At 40.8% G+C, this 19,681-nt stretch overlaps 1 protein-coding gene across 1 annotated transcript in view; it reads left to right on the forward strand.

The window, feature by feature from the left end:
* The window catches only part of numbl (NUMB like endocytic adaptor protein), a 62,963-nt gene extending 47,389 nt beyond the window's left edge, over nt 1-15,574 (forward strand). The window contains exons 3-9 of the mRNA XM_014980810.2: nt 991-1,065; nt 2,479-2,553; nt 5,720-5,860; nt 7,660-7,867; nt 8,013-8,282; nt 10,568-10,747; nt 10,827-15,574. Coding sequence (XP_014836296.2) covers nt 991-1,065; nt 2,479-2,553; nt 5,720-5,860; nt 7,660-7,867; nt 8,013-8,282; nt 10,568-10,747; nt 10,827-11,968 — 2,091 coding nt within the window. The 3' untranslated portion in view covers nt 11,969-15,574. The remainder of the gene's footprint in view (nt 1-990; nt 1,066-2,478; nt 2,554-5,719; nt 5,861-7,659; nt 7,868-8,012; nt 8,283-10,567; nt 10,748-10,826) is intronic.
* Nucleotides 15,575-19,681: the final 4,107 nt, after the last annotated feature.

Below are 19,681 nucleotides of genomic sequence, written 5' to 3' on the forward strand. Positions count from 1 at the left end.
GCAAAGTTTGAGCTGAGCTTAATTTCCTGAATGGCTAATGATGAGATGTGGAGGGTTTGCAGCATAAAGCCGGCAGCACAATAATCTTTTATGTTCCGTCAGACATCTTTTTCTTTCTCTGATTCTAAATTTATTCCCAAGTCATGAACTATTAATGCCTCCCCAGGAGCCGGTGAACTCGATTAACTTTTGCATGTGGTTTATGTGAACCATCATCCATCCTATATTGTTTGCTGTTGGACCAGAAATACCTTATTGAGCTTTTATAAGATTCTGCAGAGGTCATTCCGACATGTACAACTTGGATGCACGTTGACGTTTGGTTTAATTAAAATTAATTTCAATTGGAAAGGGTGAAAGTGCTGCTTGATTGTTATCAACCATGCCTTTTCTGCATCGATTTGTGACTAAACTTTCTAATTTTCATCACTTGTCAAAAATAAGACAGGAAGCAATCAACAAAACTAGAGCAGAGAAGTTGCCCAAAAGACTCCTCGACTTGGCTGCATGTTTTTCAGCACATGCTTCTTCAGTTCAGCAACCAGATTTCTTCAAACCCTGTCCTTAGATATTTTAAAACCTGTCTTCCTCTTACACTTGGCTTCTGACTCCAGCAGAGCTGTGAGAACTTTAATTGTGCCCCCATGGGCGCCGAGTGTACCACAGAGCAGAGAACTGGAGAGACAACAAAAGAGGAATACATGCTATAACCGACTTCAGTTCTCCTCTCACGCTCTCTTCCTGCCCTCATTATCAGGACCCTCATACATCTGGAAACCCAACAGTGAATGCAGATTTGCTGCTCATGTGACAATTTCAGCGCAATTACCAAAATACTGATTGGAAGTAATGAGGTTTTAGTAGCTTTTTTTTGGACTCATTTTTATTCTGACATGTTTCCGTCACCCCGTCTCCTTCATGTGATGAAATGTCCTCAGGAACAGTAGACGTCCTCTCACGATGTTAATTTTCTGTCTGTCTGTGCTGCAGTACCTGGGGCTCGTCGAGGTGGAGGAGTCGAGAGGAATGCATGTTTGTGAGGAAGCTGTGAAAAAGCTGAAAGTTGTAAGTACGCTCTCACACTTAAAACACATCCTGGCACATTTATTCTGCAGCTCCAGTTTGTCGTGCAGACAAAGTTGCATGTTCACCCCTGAGGAATTTGCCGTTGCTCATACGCCTTCCCAAAGTATGCCCACCCAGTCATCTTTTACAAATTTTCTTATAACAGCAAACTTCAATGGGTTTTATTGGGATTTTTAGCGACAGATCGACACAAAGTAGGGCATATTTGTGAAGTGGAAGGCAGAAAAGAAAAGTAAAGGTGCCAGAACTGCAATGAAATAGTTGACATCGAATCATGTTTGTGTGATTAAATTGCACGGTCAAAGTTCAGATGGAAATTCAATTAGGAATATATTGTAAGATTTGAAAATAGTTCTCCGTAAATACTGTTCACACAATCTGACTGAACTCGAGCTATTTTGCAAATTTGTTGAAACTTGCAAAAAAAAAAAAAAAAAAAGGCTTGCAGCTGTAATTGCAGTGAAAGCTGGTTTTACAAAGTATTGGCTCAGGGCTGCTGAATACAGACGCACACCACACATGAAGCTTGGAGACGTAACCTGGCCCAGTATTTTCCCTTACTGTTGTTTACTTTACAATGCTGCTTTCACTCTCCCCGGTGGGTCTGAGTCCACGTTTATTTGTGTTTGCTTTTATAAAGTCCGATGCTGGAAAAGACAACAGAAAGTGAACTGTAACACAACACACACACACACACACACACACACACACACACACACACACACATAAACACAATGACACACACTGAGTTTACCCCCCTCCTGGGAGGCTGGACTCAAACAGGGAGCGTGTGAAAACGGTGACACAGAATGGTCGCTGTCAGACAGCAATAGTGGAAAGGCAGCGTACAACAGGAGTCACTTTGTTCAAAATCCATACGTGGTTTTTCTCTGTAACCAAAGAACTCAAAGGAGCACATTGTGGAAAACGGAGTCACATATGTTCTGTTTTCAGTCATTCGGATTCGTCTTTTCCCTTTGACTCTCCGTTCCACCTCTGCATTCAGCTCTCCTCCCATTTTCTGCTCTCTCATTGCTTGCCTATGTTCTCCTTTCCCATCCTCGCTCGCATCAATCTGATTGTGTTGAAACGGAGTCTCAAAGCCGACTCCATGCTGTTCTCCAGATAACCATATCCCTCACTTGCACAGTTTCTCTCACTCCATCTCTTGCTTGCATGTTTCATGCTCTTATACAATGATTTGTGCTGTTTAAGCATGTCCGGTTATGGAAAATAGTAGCTGGAACAGTCTTTACTCTGCTCAAACATTTGTACCACTTCACCTACCCTAAGGATGTAGTGATAATTTGGTATCTGTATGAAACATTTAGATTAGCTTCCATCAAATTCAGTTTTCATTAATTCTCTTTCGCCTCTTCTTTGCCCTTGCAGAGTGGCAAAAAGACGGTAAAAGCAGTACTGTGGGTTTCAGCTGATGGACTCAGGGTGGTTGATGACAAAACTAAGGTAAGATGACATTTCTTTCTTTCGTCTCTGACCTGAATCTGCTAGTTCCATCCTTCTTGTTTCCTCCCGTTCTTTCTTTGCATCTTCAGATGCCAGATGAGATGAAAAGTGAAGTTATTGTCCTTCATGCTAAATGAAACATGTTGGTGGAAAATTAACCCTGCACATCACCCTAAATGTGCATTCCCCATAGTTGATGTGTGTCTTCAGCAGGGACAGGGAATTAGGTCAGATGGACGGATGGAGTTAATTCTTGCAGAAAACCTTGTAGAAGCTGCAGAAGACATGAAACTGGAGTGAAGGTTGACCTTCAAGCACAGCCATGACCCTAAATCCAGCCAGAGCCACAGTGGAATGGCATAAAATGAGATTAGACCAGAATCTATGGCAAAATTTGAAAATTGATGTTCACTAATGCAGTGCAGTACGACTCAGTTTGACCTGTCTTGCAAAGTAGGATGAACTGAAATTTCTTTTTTTAGCAGTGCTGGTAGAGACATACTTGGGCATACTCTAGGTCAAATTATTGACTTAAGTGTCTTTATGTACCACTGCAACCCCCCCCCTTTTTTTTCAGATTCTTATATATAAAAACTTGAAATCGGATCCTCCATCAGTTTCCCAAACGATTGTTTGTGTAAAAGTTTGTGTCATAAATGTCTGGTAGGAAGCACACGGACACACAAGCACCCGTGTGGGGGGTGTTATGTAGCGAGGCAGGTCTCCAGCAGTGAGTACAGATAGCTGCGGCTCTATTGAATGCTAAGCGGGATGAAGAGCAGCAGAGAAAGGAAAAACAAAGCCTGTTGAAGCCACTTCTGTTTCCTCGCTTTTCTATTTTTGTTTGGACACCACACACGTTGGCCTCACTTCCCCTTCTCCCTCATCACACTTTTCTCCTTTTTGCTCCCGTGTCCCTCCTCCTTTATCTTTTTCAGCCATATAGCATATCACTTTTAAACTTGATCTGGCTCTCGGTGTGTGTCTGCAGAGGCTATTAAATGTTGTGACACTGGAGTTCAGCTCTTGTTTCCTCAAAGATGGGGACTATATTTCTTCTTACACTTTGCATTGTTTTGATAATATCTCTCTTCCTGTCCAGGCTAAGTGTTGGAATAATGTTAATGTTGAACACCTCAGTTGCTTGAGCCATTTAAAGGAACGGTATGTAAGAGTTACTGCCGACTAGAGCACAATCATTTCCAAATGGAGTTTATGATTATCTTGATTTAATGGAAACTGTCAACTTGCATAATAACAGGGAATCTGACATTTACTAATATACTAATATATCTAACCTAAAGGTAGTTGGGTTGGATTATAATTAGTTTGAATTAAACTGTAGTGAACTGAATTAAACTGGAGTAGACTGAACCTATAGACGACTTGGACTGCATAGTTGTAAAGCTGTTTACGACAGTTGTTATTCTGTTACCGTGTCATTCAATAAATAATGACACCTTTAATGCAAATTTGCATTAAAAGTGCATTAAAAGTATCAACCTTGCATTTTTCAGTAAAAAAGATGACACTTTTAATTCAAGGATGCATTAAAACTTCCATTAAAAGTCCATTAAAATTGTCCACTTTGCATTAAAAGTGTCAATATTTACAGAATGTCACTTCGTGACAACAGTCGTAAACATTCATGAAAACCCCTTCCTCATCATGACAGGTGTTATGTCAGTCTTATGCACACCCCGTCACATAAAGTGTTACCAAAAGATGTTGATGCATAAATATGAATAATGTTTGTCAATCGATATTAGATTTATGATGTCTTTCAGCTCAAAGCTTTTAGCAGTGTAAATATGAGGAGATTCTCTTCTTGTGCAAATGAAAATAGAAGCAGACAGTAATTCTTCACTCAGTGACGGATAAATTCTTACCAATTAATGTGTCCTATTAAAACCATGCAGTAACAATCACTACTCATGCTCTCCTCCTCGCCCTGCTCTCAGTATCTCTTCATCATCTTTTCTCAGTCTGAACTATTTTTTTAAAACCTACATCTAAACAAATCTAAAAAGCTCGTTTATGCATGTGTGCAACACGCAGCACTTCTGCAGCACCTTCCCAGTGAGTTAATACAAAGAAACAGAAACATTGTTATGTTTTTCAGCTTGTTCAGCAGCATGTTGGGTTTCAATCACAAAGTTGTTTCTCGATGACACAGTCTGAGTCATGGGCTGCAGTGCTGTTCCTAACCAGACATCAGTTTTTTCCTTCTTCTAATATGAATTCTTACAAAAAACATCATCAGATTGTTTTGGATGTGTGCTGAGGAAGAAAGACAGACACACACACACACACACACACACACACACACACACACACACACACACCCACACACACACACGCATACACACACACACACACACACACACACACACACACACACACACACACGCTACCACATAAACACTGGTCTTTCCCCAGCCTTTCACCTTGGTATCAGCATCCCCTTTGATTCACTAATTGGCCCATATTGAATGGACTCCTATTCTTCCACTTCTTTCTCTCCACATCCCTCCTTCCTTTTCTCCTCTTTTCCAGTCTTCCTTCCCTCTCTCTCCCTCTCTCCTTGTGCTCTACCCTTCTTATTTTCTCGCCGACTCTGAAAGAGAGGAAGGAAGTGTGTGGATGAGTGTGTGAACCCTGCTCCCTTTCTTCTCCCCTTCGCCTCTTGTTTTCTTTCTCTTTCTGTGTTTGAGTGCGAGTCAAAGCGCTGAGCTGGGGGCCTCTTAATGTACACAGAGAAAGACAGGGGCCCCCCTCTTAGTTTCATCTATAGTGACTGTAGACTGAAAGCAGCTGAATAACCCTTTCAGAGAAAGAAGGGCAAGCAGTGGAGACGACCCAAAGATTCAAAGAGGGTCAGTGTCATTAGTTGGTGGTTAGTGGTCTTTTCTGTCATCAGCGGGTTTGCAAATATTCTGCAATGAGAGAGGATGAAGCTTCATGGAGTTAAGCATTGACCTAAAGCAGTAGGTCAAGTAATCGGGATCAGTCAGAGGGCAAGTTTGGCCCAGGATTTTCTCTTTCTCCTTCTTCAGGCCTCACACAATCCAATGAAACGGTGCCTACTGACTGGTTTTTACTGTGGAACGTCCCGTTTGATTCCTGCCGCCTCTCTCTCCTGACTTCCTCTGACTTCCTCTGTCAGGACCTCATTGTGGACCAGACCATCGAGAAGGTTTCCTTCTGCGCTCCCGACCGGAACTACGACAAGGCCTTCTCCTACATCTGCAGAGATGGAACCACCAGACGGTGGATGTGCCACTGCTTCATGGCTCTGAAGGACTCGGTGAGGCTGCTCAGCGTCAAACACCTGCAATTCTTCCAACCTGCTTTACTTTTCTTTAAATATAAATTCTACTGATTTTAGATTGCTGCTCCAGTCTACATCATATTTGTAACCACTGTTGAAAATTGATGGTTACACTCAGGATTTATTGATGCGTCGAGCTGACGTGATGAGGTGCCAACATTGCGTTCACAAGATTGGATTTGTAGAAACACTTTTTGAAAACGTATATTCAGCTTTCATTTTACAAATCAAAGTTTTCATAAATCACAAACTGGACTTTAGAGAATCTGTAGTCGGTGTTAACGAATACAGTTCTGGTTAAAAAACAAATTACTAGGGTATAAATTTAGCCTAGAAAATAGCCCTGGTAGAAATGTAGGACTATTTTATTTACCAAGACGTTTTGGTTATTCTTTTACTGTATTGTTTATTTTCCAATATTTTGATCAAGTCATATTAAAGGGCAAATTAGACGAATTTTAGGATGGATTCTCTAATGTTGCTATGAAAAGTCGCCCAATTCATCCGTAGCGCCGACATCTAAAAGTACGATTGTTTTTAAAGTGCATGAAGCCAATGCTGACTTACGTAATTCAAATCTCTTGAGAAGCTGTGTTTCTTTGTGGGTTTTTTTTTATGAGCTTTAAATTGTTTGAGAGGATTAATAATCTGCACAGAGAAGGACAGAGCACAGACCTGCAGGATTAGGGGACGGGATTAACCAGAAGCCTTTGTGGTTATCTGTCTCTGTCTCTGATTCCATCACATATTGGTTTTATATCTCTACCCATCCATCTTCAGATAAACTACCTCTTCTGTCTCCTTTCTTTCTGCACGGCGAAGCTGCTGAGGCGACAGACACCCGGCATTTTTGTGGAGAAAATGCTATAGAACTGGTTTCTTTGAAATGTCGTTAATTCATGTTCATGTTTGACAACATGAGGGATTTACAACCTAATCCCAATTACCTTAATTAGACACAAATGGGAATGCAACCCGGTCCTTTACATCTATGCTAATTACAAACAAATAAGTGCTATGTATTATCTGACGAATCAAACTGTCAAGCTCTGGAAGCAAGACAGAAACGTTTTATACTTCATTAGACTAAATAATCAGAAACAGTTCCCGTGTTTGTTGTTGTTTATTCATTTCAAAAGCGACAATGTACACCTCAAAATATTGCAAAGTTAGCCCTGTAGACTAGTTTTCACCTACAATGTCTCAGGGTACAATCAATAATAAATAAATAATCAAGTTTGATGTCCTATTTTTAAATATCAGATATTTTTTGTCAACTTTTAAATAATGTGTTGGCTTTTTTCCTCCTAAAATATATATTTATCTTGAGTAAGTTGGAAAAAGAAACAGCTGATGTTCTTTCTGAAGGATGTATGTGGATATGTGAAGCTGTAGCTCAAGGTTTAAATGAGCAACACTGGTCTGCAGGATTAACCAACGACCTGACAGAAGCAACTGTTTCTTCCCGTTAATCTGGGAGGAGCCTTAAGGAAATTAACCTCAAATTCATGTTAAGAGAAATTTCCAAAAGCACACACTGTGCTGCAGCCCTTAAAAGGACATAATTTATTACATTACACTGATAAGAAAACTTAACATGTACAGTTTATCTGCAAAGGGATGCCAGGAGGAAGCAGCTTCTCCTGAAAAAGACGTAGAGTTAATGACTTTGGTTTGCAGAGTTGACTGAATGAACCACAAAGCTTCCAAAACAACGTTTGACTTAATACACAGTACAATGTTTGTTTTTTTTTTCTTCAAATGTTTCCTACCAGGGCGAGAGACTGAGCCATGCAGTCGGCTGTGCCTTCGCTGCCTGTCTGGAGAGAAAGCAGCGCAGAGAGAAGGAGTGTGGCGTGACGGCTTCTTTCGATGCCAGTCGCACCTCCTTTGTGCGCGAGGGCTCCTTCCGCATCAATTCATCCTCCAGCCAGCAGGGCAGCAGCAGTGAGCGAGATGAGAAGATGCAGGATAAAAAGAAAGGTAGCAGACCACTCCAAGTCCTCACCACTCACCATAAATTCAAAGTCACTTCAAAATCCTGTCAAATGTATTTATTTGGAAAATATTGCAGGAATGCATGTTTGAGTCTCATACATCACTGAGCACAGGTTGTTGTTTCCTTCAGATCAGCCCTCTGCCGTCCCAGCTCTCCCTCCTGGCTCGGCCTCTCCACCCGAGGGGACGGCGTCCCAGATGGAGCGTCCAGAACCAGGTGGGCCCCATGCCATCCCTCGCCGCCACGCACCCATCGAACAGCTGGTTCGCCAAGGCTCGTTCAGGGGATTTCCAGCTCTCAGTCAGAAGAACTCTCCCTTTAAGAGACAGCTGTCGCTTCGCCTCAATGACCTGCCGTCCACTCTGCAGCGCAAAACAGACTTTGAGGCCAAGAACCCTGGTGAGTTGGGACATTTTTGTAGATTGGCTTGCAAATGTTGACAAACGTAGACACCCGCTGACATTCTATTCTCAGTGACCTTGGAAACAGAAGATTTGTCACTTCAAAACTGATTTTCTTTAGGTTAAGCTTTTAGAAAATGCTACATGATTTAGGCTTCTTGTATCATTACATTATTATACTCATCTGTTGTCTATAGCTTTAGCTTCCATTGGTTGAGAAGTGAGGTACACCCTGGCCAGGTCACCAGTCTATCATAGGGCAACATAGAGACACACAGGACAAACAACCATGCACAAACACACATGGAGACAAAAAGAACAGCCATGTTTTTGGACTGTGGGACGAAGCCAGAGAATCCATTTCAGCTCAGTAATATTTTAATGTTATTTCATCTAGACGGGTTGACAAAACCGATGGATTTTGTGAAAATATTTTACAAATGTACTGATTGGATTTTGATCTTCCTAGTTTTCTGCATCTCAAAGAATTCAGTTTTGCAGATAATATAACTACGGACAAACCTGTGAATTATATTTCACAGGTTTACTAGTTACATTTTACCAATAATCTAATTAAGATCTTTCCATCTTAAATTAACTGAGGATTAATTATATTCATATGATTACATACATAAAGTTTCACTTTATGTTGATTTATTTCACAATTTTTATGACAAATTTCTTTAACATTTGTGTTGCTGGTCCAGTTAGGTTACATTTCAGTGTTTATATTATTACATACATAAGTAAGCTTTTCTGGTGTAATTGAAGAGTAACTTTGTATAAAATATGTCCTTTATTGAGTCGGTGGAGTGGAGGCTTATTTGTTTGTTTGTGTGAAATGCAGCATTCAAGGCACCTCAGAAATAGGAACTTTGAACTTTTTGTTTCCATATTTATCTGCTTTTTATGTGCTGGTTGGAATCAAAAGATTTGTGTCTGATTCAGTTTCATAAAAACATCGAGGCAATAATGCTCTACCAAGCCCACTTGTAGAGTCTCCTCCTAACCTTGACATCAGTAACATGTGACCTGCTGAACATAAAGAAACTGACTTTTAAAAAAATGGTTTAAATGAAAGGGTGTAAAAATATAAAGTTACTGTGGCATATTCCTGCAGCTTTTCAGTTTAATCTTGTTTAGCCCTGAATTAATGACATTTGACATCTCCATTCGTTTTATCCATTTATTTATGGTTTCAAATATGCACTCAGTGATAGATAATTTGTTTAATTGATTGACACAGAGAGACCCTCGTCAGCAGTAGAAACCTTTAGTCCATGGCTCACAGTATGTATGGATACAGTGGTGGAGGCTCTGAACGTATATTACCTTCAAAGTGCTCCCACACACATTCATACTCACTTAAATGGTAGAAGGCAATTACATTGCTTATTTGCTCCCTGGTGACGCTCCAAACATATCAAGTATTGATCTGTACAGTCAGTCAGCTAACCAAACTAGCCAGTCAGAAACCTCCTATTGCCAGGGGTATAACAAAAAAAACATGCACTTTTACTCCACACCTATACATGTGAAGTCTATAGGAGCCTCTGAACTCTGCAGGATGAAGACTTACATATCCTTGGTTTATGCAAAACAAAGCAAAAAGAAAACCTGAAAGGTAGATATGACGCCAATACCCATTGGTATTCTCCATTGTAATCCAGGGCCTGCAGCTGTACAATTCTCACTGTTTAAACACATTCTGTAGGTGAGGAATGAAAGCACAAATAATATACAGTTCATGCAAATGCATGCGTCAAATTACATCCTCTAAGTAATTCTGAAATGAAACTTGTTGGAGGCTGTGAACTATTTTAAACTGGGGTTAGAATTTTCAGCAGCAAAAAAGTGCTTCTACCATGCACTGACTAAGGTGGGCTGAATGCAATTGTCTTAAAAGATTAAATGTGCCGAAAGCCGTATCCACACACACTTTATCATAATGCATCACTATGTGCTGGTCTATCACACAAAATTTCAATAAAATTTGTGGTTGGCATGTGACAAAATGGGAAAAAATGTTCAAGTGGTGTAAATACATTTGAAAATCCTCATAGCTTTTATTTGTAGCTGATCAGTTTTGAAAATACACAATTAAAAATCTTGTGCTTTTGATATCTTTTACATTAGTAACCAACAATTATTAATCCCTGAACATGCAAAATGAATCATTAACCCAAGTATTTGTTTCATTTCTCAAGCTTCTTCTTGTCTCATCTGCATGTTTTTCCTTTTGTTCTCTCTGCTTCCTATGTATCCCTTTCCTGCCGGTGCCAGAGATGGACATGGGGTTGCCTTGTGAGGGTGACAGTAGTATAAATGCACTGTGTTGCCAGATCAACACATCCTTCGCCAAGCCATCAGACGAGCTCTTCTCCAACCCATCTATGTCTGCAAATTGCCCTCCGACCTGCACTGTGCCCCCAATTTTGCCTCCTCCGCCTGCACCTGTCCAGGGTAAGAAGGAATGCAGAAGATTGATAGCTGTAGATGGATTGTTCCCACTGTCTGAAGCTCTTTTTGTGTGTGTTTCCAGCCACCTCATCCTGGGTGCAGCCAGAACCTTCTCTCCACTCCCCTCCTCCGGTTTCTGCTGCACTGCAGAGCGGCCACAAGCGCACCCCCTCAGAGGCTGAGCGATGGCTGGAGGAGGTCTCTAAGGCTGTCAAAGCCCAGCAGACGCCTCCCTCTGGGCCCATCATACCCACCATCCCTGGACCCCCTTCCGTAACCAGTCATCATATATCCACACAGGCGACATTGTCCTCTGTCCCAGTATCTACTGTCCCGTTGCCCCTCGGTACTTTGCCCAAATCTCTTATCTCTGGCCCTTCTGCCCTTCCGTGTCAAACCCAAATGCCTCTCCCACCCATGTCAATATCATCTGTTCCTCTAATACCAGGTCCTCCAGTGTCAGGCCCCCCAATGTCTCTCCCGTCCATGTCCATCCCAACTATGACGGGCCCGAGCATGTCCGGAGCCCCCATGATGCAGGGCTCTCTGCCCGGGCCCCCTGGCTCCCTTCCAAGTGCAATGCAACCATTCCCCCTTGCTTTTGATGCCACTCCAGCCCCTGTTGGGATGTTTGCCAACCAGCCAGTCCAACCTGCCTTCATGCCCATGCAGACCTACATGCCTGGTCTGGCTAGCAGCATGACTTACCCCAACGCCAGCGTGCCAGTGGTAGGCATCACACCGTCACAAATGGTGGCCAATGCCTTTTGCACCGCCACAGGCTCATCAGGCACAGGTCCGACTATGGGCTCAGCTGCTGGAGGGTCCAAAGTGGGGCCCTTGGGCACTGTCGGGCATCACCACTCCTATCCAGGAGCGGCCGGCACAACCGGACACCCCTCAGGGTTTAACACAGCTACGTTTTCCTCCACTCCACCTCTGTCGTCAGCCATTAACGGCCTCCCACCCCACAGCAGTGCAGCCGCAATGAACCTCCAGAACGGGACTTCGGTCAGTGGTGGCAGTGGAGAGAGCTGGCCTCCAGAGGGCAGCCAACTAACCGCTCCAGGGGTTAGCGACTCCCAAGACGATGATCGTTTTGAAGCCAAGTGGGCGGCACTGGAGACAAAAGGAGCGACGCAACCGACAGGGAACAAGGCACCGGCTGCCACAGCCAACCCATTCTCCAACAGTCTGCAAAAAACCTTTGAGATTGAGCTCTGAGTTGGACTCTGTCTCTTAACGATGTAGATCTTGCTCTGGGGTTAAAGCCCGAGGAAGACGGGAACCTATTCCAGGAATTTTTGCTTAATTGGTATACAGGACCTTTCAGACGGCCTAGCATCCAGCCTATGGCAGCCTTGGAGTCAGTGCTACTACGATCTTAATTTCTTTCTTCATAATCCCATGTGAGATAGAGACAAACTCAGCAGTCGGCTGGGCTGCAGTCTGAGAGAATCAGGTTTCCAGCTGTCTGAACTTCACAAACTGAATCCATTCAGTCCAACCGTCAACATTCTCTCCTTCCTGCTATCGCTTCTCCACTCTGGCTTTGTTTTCCCTGCTGCAAGTCCCTAGATTTACTGCATGTTCGTCCTACTGAAAGCACTGTGGGGAGGACGCGGCTCGGTGGTTTCTTTTTTTTTTTTTTAAAGAGGACTCAACTTGGATGCATTCCAACCCAAAAAGATATTTTTGGACGTTTGCTTGTTATATTTTTTTTTATCCTGGCGGTTTTATGGTGTCTGGCAACATCGTGGACGAAGGTGTAGAAGATTCAAGTAACACACCGATGCTGATCTCAGCCGAGTGGGGCAGAAGTCTGGATGCCTGAAAGGAAGAGTCCAAACGACTTACTGACCACTAGTACAGATTTATGGCCAAAATTGCTTTATTTATTGTATTCTGAGTTTAACATGTTTTATGTACCTTGAAACCCGTAAGTTGAAGCCGAGTTTCAGAAGCATGTTTATGTTATTTATCCCAACGTGTTTGATTTATGACAGCAGAGAAAGGAAAGCACTGTGGGAATCCTGATCATATAGCAGGAACCAAATAACCACAACTTCCACTACAGCTGCATACTGGGATGAGTCAGACTGGTGTATATAGCCGCATGCTTCTTCCACCTCACTGCTGCTGAGGCCTGATAAATCAAGACGGTGTCACTTGGATGTGTAGCTTGTTACTTTTATAATCACCTAACAACAAGGGCATGAGACACTTCAGGATAACCAGCACATACAGTAGAGCACACAAGCAGTCTGTCTTCACCAAACGAACCCAAGGAACTTTAACAACTCAGTGGAAAAAAAGAAAAATGCTCCTCCTCACTGTGCAACTATGGAGAAACAATGCACTACATTCCAGATTTCACAAATCCTCATATGTCTGCTGACACAGGGTATACGCTCCTCATGTACAATAATGATTGTGTACGCACCTCTTTGCGTATCATGGTAGTGCTACACTCACAGTGCGCTGCAAAAGTATTCCCACCCCCATGAACCTTTTTGCCATGTTGCATGTGATGGACCGAAACAAAGTAGTGCAGATTCCAAGTAGGAAATTTCTTCAAAATATCATCAAAAATTACAAAAGAGCAGTATTATGTAAAATTTTGCTTTTTTTTTAGCTTTATATCATGTTATAATGTTACTTCCGAGTCAGAAACACAGCTGGAGAGTTGCTTTGATTCTTCCATGCATGTTAAAGAAATCCTTGGATCTCCTGTGGCAGCCATTCTTGGTTGCCTAGATGCCTAAACGTCCCACTCAGCTCCTCTAAACTAGTGGCGGCAGCGATTATCAACTACCTGGTGGAACTTTCTGTCTGCTGAGCTCATTGTACAAACTACTCAGTCCGACTCTCCTAAGAACAGCTGTTTACGGTGGAATAGAGGAGCATTGTTGAGACGACATCCTGAAAGGAAAGTGAAAGAGTAGGAGCCCAATTTCAAAGCACCAAATTGTGAAGTTAAATTATTTTAAAAGTTATTTTATTATATTTACAGCTCTGGGGGGGGAAAAAAAATTAAGAAACCTCTTAAAATAATCTGTTTCTCTGTGTTTACTCTTTATTAATATATGTTTAAGTAAAATGAACATTGTTCATTTATTCTATGAACTACTGACAATGTCTCCCAAATTCCAAGCAAAAATGTAGTATTTATTTGCAAAAAAATGAGAAATGTTCAAAATAATGAAAAGATGCAGTGCTTTCCGACCTCTAATAATGCAATGAAAACAAGTTCATATTCATTTAGAAACAGCAACGATAATGTTTTAACTCAGGAGGAGTTCAGAAATCAATATTTGGTGGAATAACCAGGAGGTTTTCAATGGGGTTCACTGCAGTGGGCTCTTCATTTTTTCCAGACCGGCATGTCATTTTTGTAACAGAATTACTTGAATGTGCTATAAAATGGCACCATGTGCCTGGAAAAATACAGAATACCACCTCTTTAAAAGAGTGCTTCTCAACCTTCTCTTTAGATCTGGACTTTGACTAGGACATTCTAGCCCACAAATAGGCTTTGATCTTAGCTGTTATCTTTAAAAAATATGTACTGCTTTGTTTGGCATATCACATAAAATCCCAATAAAATGCACTGATGTCTGTGGTTTGAATGGCACGCAATGTGGAAAAGTTCAAAGGGGTTTAAATACTTTTGCAAGGTATTGTTGAACAGATTTCAGGGTGAACAGAGAGCTTGGGACTCGGGAAATAATCATGTTGAGTGAATGTAAAACAAAGTTTCAGCTGACGCATAAACAGGGACGACTGCACATGTTGCTGCCATGGAGAACGAGCTGTATGTGAGGAACTGAGGGAGAGGAAACAGAGTCGCTCCTTTAGGGAGTAAGGAAAAGGAAGTCTGATGGAAGAAACGCAGATAAAACAGGTTGAGTAGGATGTAAAAGCAAGAGGCAGGTTTGGTTCAGAGCTAAGACATACTCATCATTACGTCCACAACCACAAGCAGCGTCTCTGGTGTCTTTACACTCTGCAGCTTCAAACACTGTGGAGCCACCTCTCTGATCAGTTTAAAACAAAATGTCAGCTGTCTGACTGCAATGTCATAAATGTTCCTTTTTAATTTTTCAAACTGTGCAACTCGTGATGCAGTTCGAACTTCAACCAAGTAGGTAACGCTTTGAGTGTGGTAAGGTTGGGTCCCACTGAGAAGATCCAGCATTAAATAAAAAGCAGAAATGTTTATAATCAAAGGGCTTTCTGCAGGTGGTTTCTCTCTTCTACTAGCTATGATCCGACCAGAGATGCTCCTGCTTCACTCCATGAATACGGACTGCCACTTTTATCATTATCTGCTCCTTGTTTTAATGAACTTAACGTCTCTCTTCCTGCGGCTGACCGCCTGACTTTTTCCATCATCCAAATTTATAGGCGACTGACCTAATTTGTACCATTTTATCTCCTCCCAGGCTTCGGCCAATTTGGTTTCAATCAATATTTCTTCCAATCTGAGCAAACTGCTTTCTCTACCTTCCTTTCTTTATTAAGCCAATCTGATTGGTTGATTGATTGGTCCATAAAGTAGATGCTTTTAGTCCACTCAGAGACCATTTTTTGCCCTTGACTCTTGTTTGCACGCCCTCCAAATTATAAATGTAGGCTAATTGTGTTCTCCGTCAAAGCAAACTAAATGACCTCATCAACTTGATTGTAAAACCTTAGCTTAGTGATGGTAACAAAGCGAACCAGTGGAGTTTATTTTTAATCTTTATTTACAGAAGTTTTTGTATTTAAACCAACATATTTGTATTGTAATTACATTGTACAAAAGATAAATAAAGTAATATAATATCATCCCTGCTTATGTGTCAATGACCCAAACATTACTTATTTCCATTCACCTTTTCATGCTACTTTCAAGCTTGCATCTGATCTTATTTGTTCCTGAATTATTAGTTTTTTAACTGGTGTATAAATGACTGCAGAATAAGCTACAGAAAATCTACTTGGTATGTAGTACGGTAAGTATTTATGTCATAAAAATGTATGTGTTCACTGGAATCCCTGGGCATTCCCTCATGGGCAGCTAGCCAAAGCCAACCATATTTTTCTGCAACAATCATTTAATCAAGTATATTTATTCATTCATTAATTTACTCACTAACTGTTCATTGGTCATCATCCTATTTATCTTTGCAGGTGTGCAAAATATCTAATTAAAGATGCTAAATATTTTTAATATGAACTCAAATATTGGCGAGTCATAACCCCTCAACAGAACCCCATATCACAAAGCTGTTTCTTTAACATGAGCAAAACTGCTTTTAAAGGCGTTTTATGCACACTGTAAATGAATATTTATTGTTAAAGATACTATGAATAGGAAAGTCACACTTTTTAACAAAAACACACAAAGACTGCAGATAGAACAAGGATCAGAACTCTGCATTTCTTAAGTTAACTTACAACAAATGTTTTGCAATGTATTGCAACAGACAGAGGAACTCGCATATTCTTCAAATGAAGGGCAGTGAATTAAAAATCTCCCTGTGAAGACAAAAAAACTGTTTTACACAGCATATCTGCAAACAGTCTTTAAAATAGCCTAGAAAAGCAAGATCAGCAAGATCACTCGATTATTAATCTGGTGCATTCTAGAAACTGCAAGTGATGACAGGCTGAATCTGTCAACAGCAACTCATTCAGCTCCTTCCTGTGTGCCCCGACAGCACCTGAATGCACCGCGGTCTTATCGGGGCTCTCCTCCAGTCCGCCTCGGCTGAGTGGTTCTGCTGCAGCAGCTCGGATCGCTAATGAAACCAGACAAGCACCCTTTTCTTCTTTTTCTACTGCACTAACTCTCAGCGGACCGCCGGCCTCTGATCTCAGGTCAGCGAAAGAGTGTGAGCTGCCAAAGTGTAACAAAGGGGCAGGCTACAGAGCACTGGATCTTTTTTTGTGTGTGTGTGTTTGTTTTACTCTTACTGATTCAACGAGCCTTCCAGTAAAATTTTTATTACAGTGTGTCATCATTTAAATGAGCTTTGATGGGGCTTGTTTTACAACTGTACCTAACTAGCAGCAATCTGTGCCTCCTCGGGCTAGTTTTATTCCTGCATCACTGCAATATGGTCTCAGATTTAGGCAAACACTACCAGGAATACACCAGAACGATGATTAATGCAGTAAAGATGGCGCCATTCATCTTCATGTTAATAATCGCATACCAGCTGTTAACACAATCTTATTGTGGGGCTTTTATTAGTAAATATTCCAGCTGTTGGCTCAGTTATCTAGAACAACATATTGTTTTGGATTCTTACAAAGTATTTTAACCCAATTTTGAAAACTTGCATGATAAAACTAAGAAAGAGATTAGTTTGTTGTTCCTTAAAACACACATCTGTTAACTGACTGGTTCAACATAGAAGCAGGTAAAAAGAAAAACATGAAGCCAAAACGAATCCATTTTGACAGAAGTTATAGTACTGGCACAGAAAACATGTGGAAGAAGGATCTCTGGTCAGGTGAGACCCAAATTGAACATTTTAGCCTACAAAACAAATCTATGTTTGTTGGAAAACCATTGTTATTCATTATCTGGAACACATTGTCTCCTTGATAAAACATGGTGGTAACAGCATCATGCTGTGGGGTTGCATTTTTTCATAAGGGACAGTGATGCTGGTCATAACTCGGCTCTAGACATAGATCAAAGTGATGCTAATGTGTAAGAATGGTCCAGTCAAAGTTCAGACCTAAATACAAATGAAAATCTCTGACTTGAAAATTGATGTTTAGAGTAGGGATGAACAATTATCATATTATTGATTATATTGTATGAATTGTAATTCACTGGGATACTAGCAAACATGATTTGTGTGATTTATGAGCTTTATGAGTTATTTTGCAAAGAAGATGGACAAAAAAATAATCCTCCTCAGATGTTGATATCTGCTGGTGGCAGTTTTGGCACCAACTGTTCCACCAACATTCAAGTTTGTGGCTACAGTCTGACACAACATGCCAAAGTTCAGTAGATATAAATGCTAATGCAAAGCACTCTGTGGGCCTTTTTAAGGGAGAAGAAAAGACCTGGTTGTCATGGTGACACAGTAAAAGATTTATGTCCTAGGAAAAAGTGCTATAATCAACAAAAACCGCTACACATTCACACACAATTCATTACAGCGATAACAGATGAAAATACAAAAATCATCCCTGTGGATTTTCAAGGAAAACAGCGTATTTGTTGTGTGCGTGTGTGTGTGTGTGTGTGTGCTGGGGGATAGTGGAGGTTATTTTTGTTGCACAGTGTGCGTAAACACCCAAAGCACATTGTTTTTAAAATGATCAGAACAGAGACTCTGTGTAATTCTGTGCAGCACGGTTGTATTTTAAATGGAAAGTCTCACATCCACTCTCCAAGCTGCTTTTAGTGGCCGCTTGCTTGTGTCTGTCTGAGGGCATCAGCACAAGAACAGAGTCTGTAATTCTGTTTGCATAATGGACTGTGGCTAGATTGTCTGATAAGCAGAATATAATGCAACCATGCTCTTTACTGATAGACCCACACTCATTTACTGTTACATTTCCCTCAAATACACTTATTTTGTATAAATTGCTAAATTTACACACATTTTTGTAGCGTTTGTAGCGACGTCTGTAGGTAATTCTTCACTATTAATGAACACAACCCCTCCCCCATGGCTACATGACCACACGGCTAATTGTAACGCATAAAACCACAGCCACGTGACCCTGCAATCCGTCAAGCTTGAAAGAAGTAATTACTCTGATTAATTGCATATGTGAACTATCGATGAGTGCAGCTTGAAGTGCGTGGTGCACAGCTGGCTGCTACAGCACAACATGCTCTGCTGTATTCACCACCTTTTGAATATGTCACATTTTGTCCAATCACAGCTACAGTCATCTGTGTAATTTATTGGAGCTTCATGTTTTCCACTCCTTTTTGCAAAAAAAAAAAAAAATAAAAAAAAATTCCAACCTCATTAGATAGAGAGAAACTGCGAACATCAATTTTCAAGCCTTGCTTCAGATTCTGAATTGGATTTAGCTCTGGACTTTGACTAGGCCATTCTCACACATACACTTTTAGTCAAATTTAATAATAATAATTTGATGTTTACTGGAGATATTTCAATACATTTAAGGTTTCACAGTAAAGTGGGATGAATATGGACAAGAAAGCACGCACACACATAATCTCTTGATGTCTCAAATACACAAAAAATGCTATTTATACATAAACACAACATCAGAAAGGCTAAATTTAAAGGCATTCATAAAAATAGCTATGCCAGATCCAAAAGACCAATACACACCAGGCTGGATCCAGCTGAGCTGCCACTCAGAGGGAAAGTGCGCCACCTATTGTTCTTTCTGCTGAAATTCTCCCAGCACTGATATAAATCACCTGTTTATTACAAGCAGAGGGGGTTTTCCCCTTTCAAATCAGAATGAGATCAGTTCTCCTAAAAATAAAGGCTGTTCTTGATGATTCTTTGAAACATTTTCTATCTGAGTAAATCATTCTTTTTCTTTTCTTCATTTATTTATTTTTTATTTTTCATTAGTATATGTTTCCAAATTTCCTACAGCAATCCTCATAAGTCCACAAACGAAATAAGCAGGTTTTCAAAACTTAAAAATAAAACAATGACGAATCATTTCAAAAACTTTTCTGCCTTTGATGTGACATTTGTTACACACAGTTCAACTGAATTTTCCTGTGGGCTTTTCTTCTCATGCAACTGTTTTTTTTTTTTATAAAGGTGGATTAAGTTTTGTACAGTCCAAAATACCAGGCAAGTTGAAGATCATCATAGCATCATAGTGAGTTCACATCAACTGTAGTTTCAAAAGAACAAAATGAAACTTTTGGATTGTCCGAGTGCAAAATTTAATCTGACACATCTGTAGAGTCACCTGAAGAGG

Source organism: Poecilia mexicana, unplaced genomic scaffold (genome assembly GCF_051168715.1).
Source record: "Poecilia mexicana isolate PSO_F unplaced genomic scaffold, ASM5116871v1 scaffold_13, whole genome shotgun sequence".
NCBI lineage: Eukaryota > Metazoa > Chordata > Actinopteri > Cyprinodontiformes > Poeciliidae > Poecilia > Poecilia mexicana.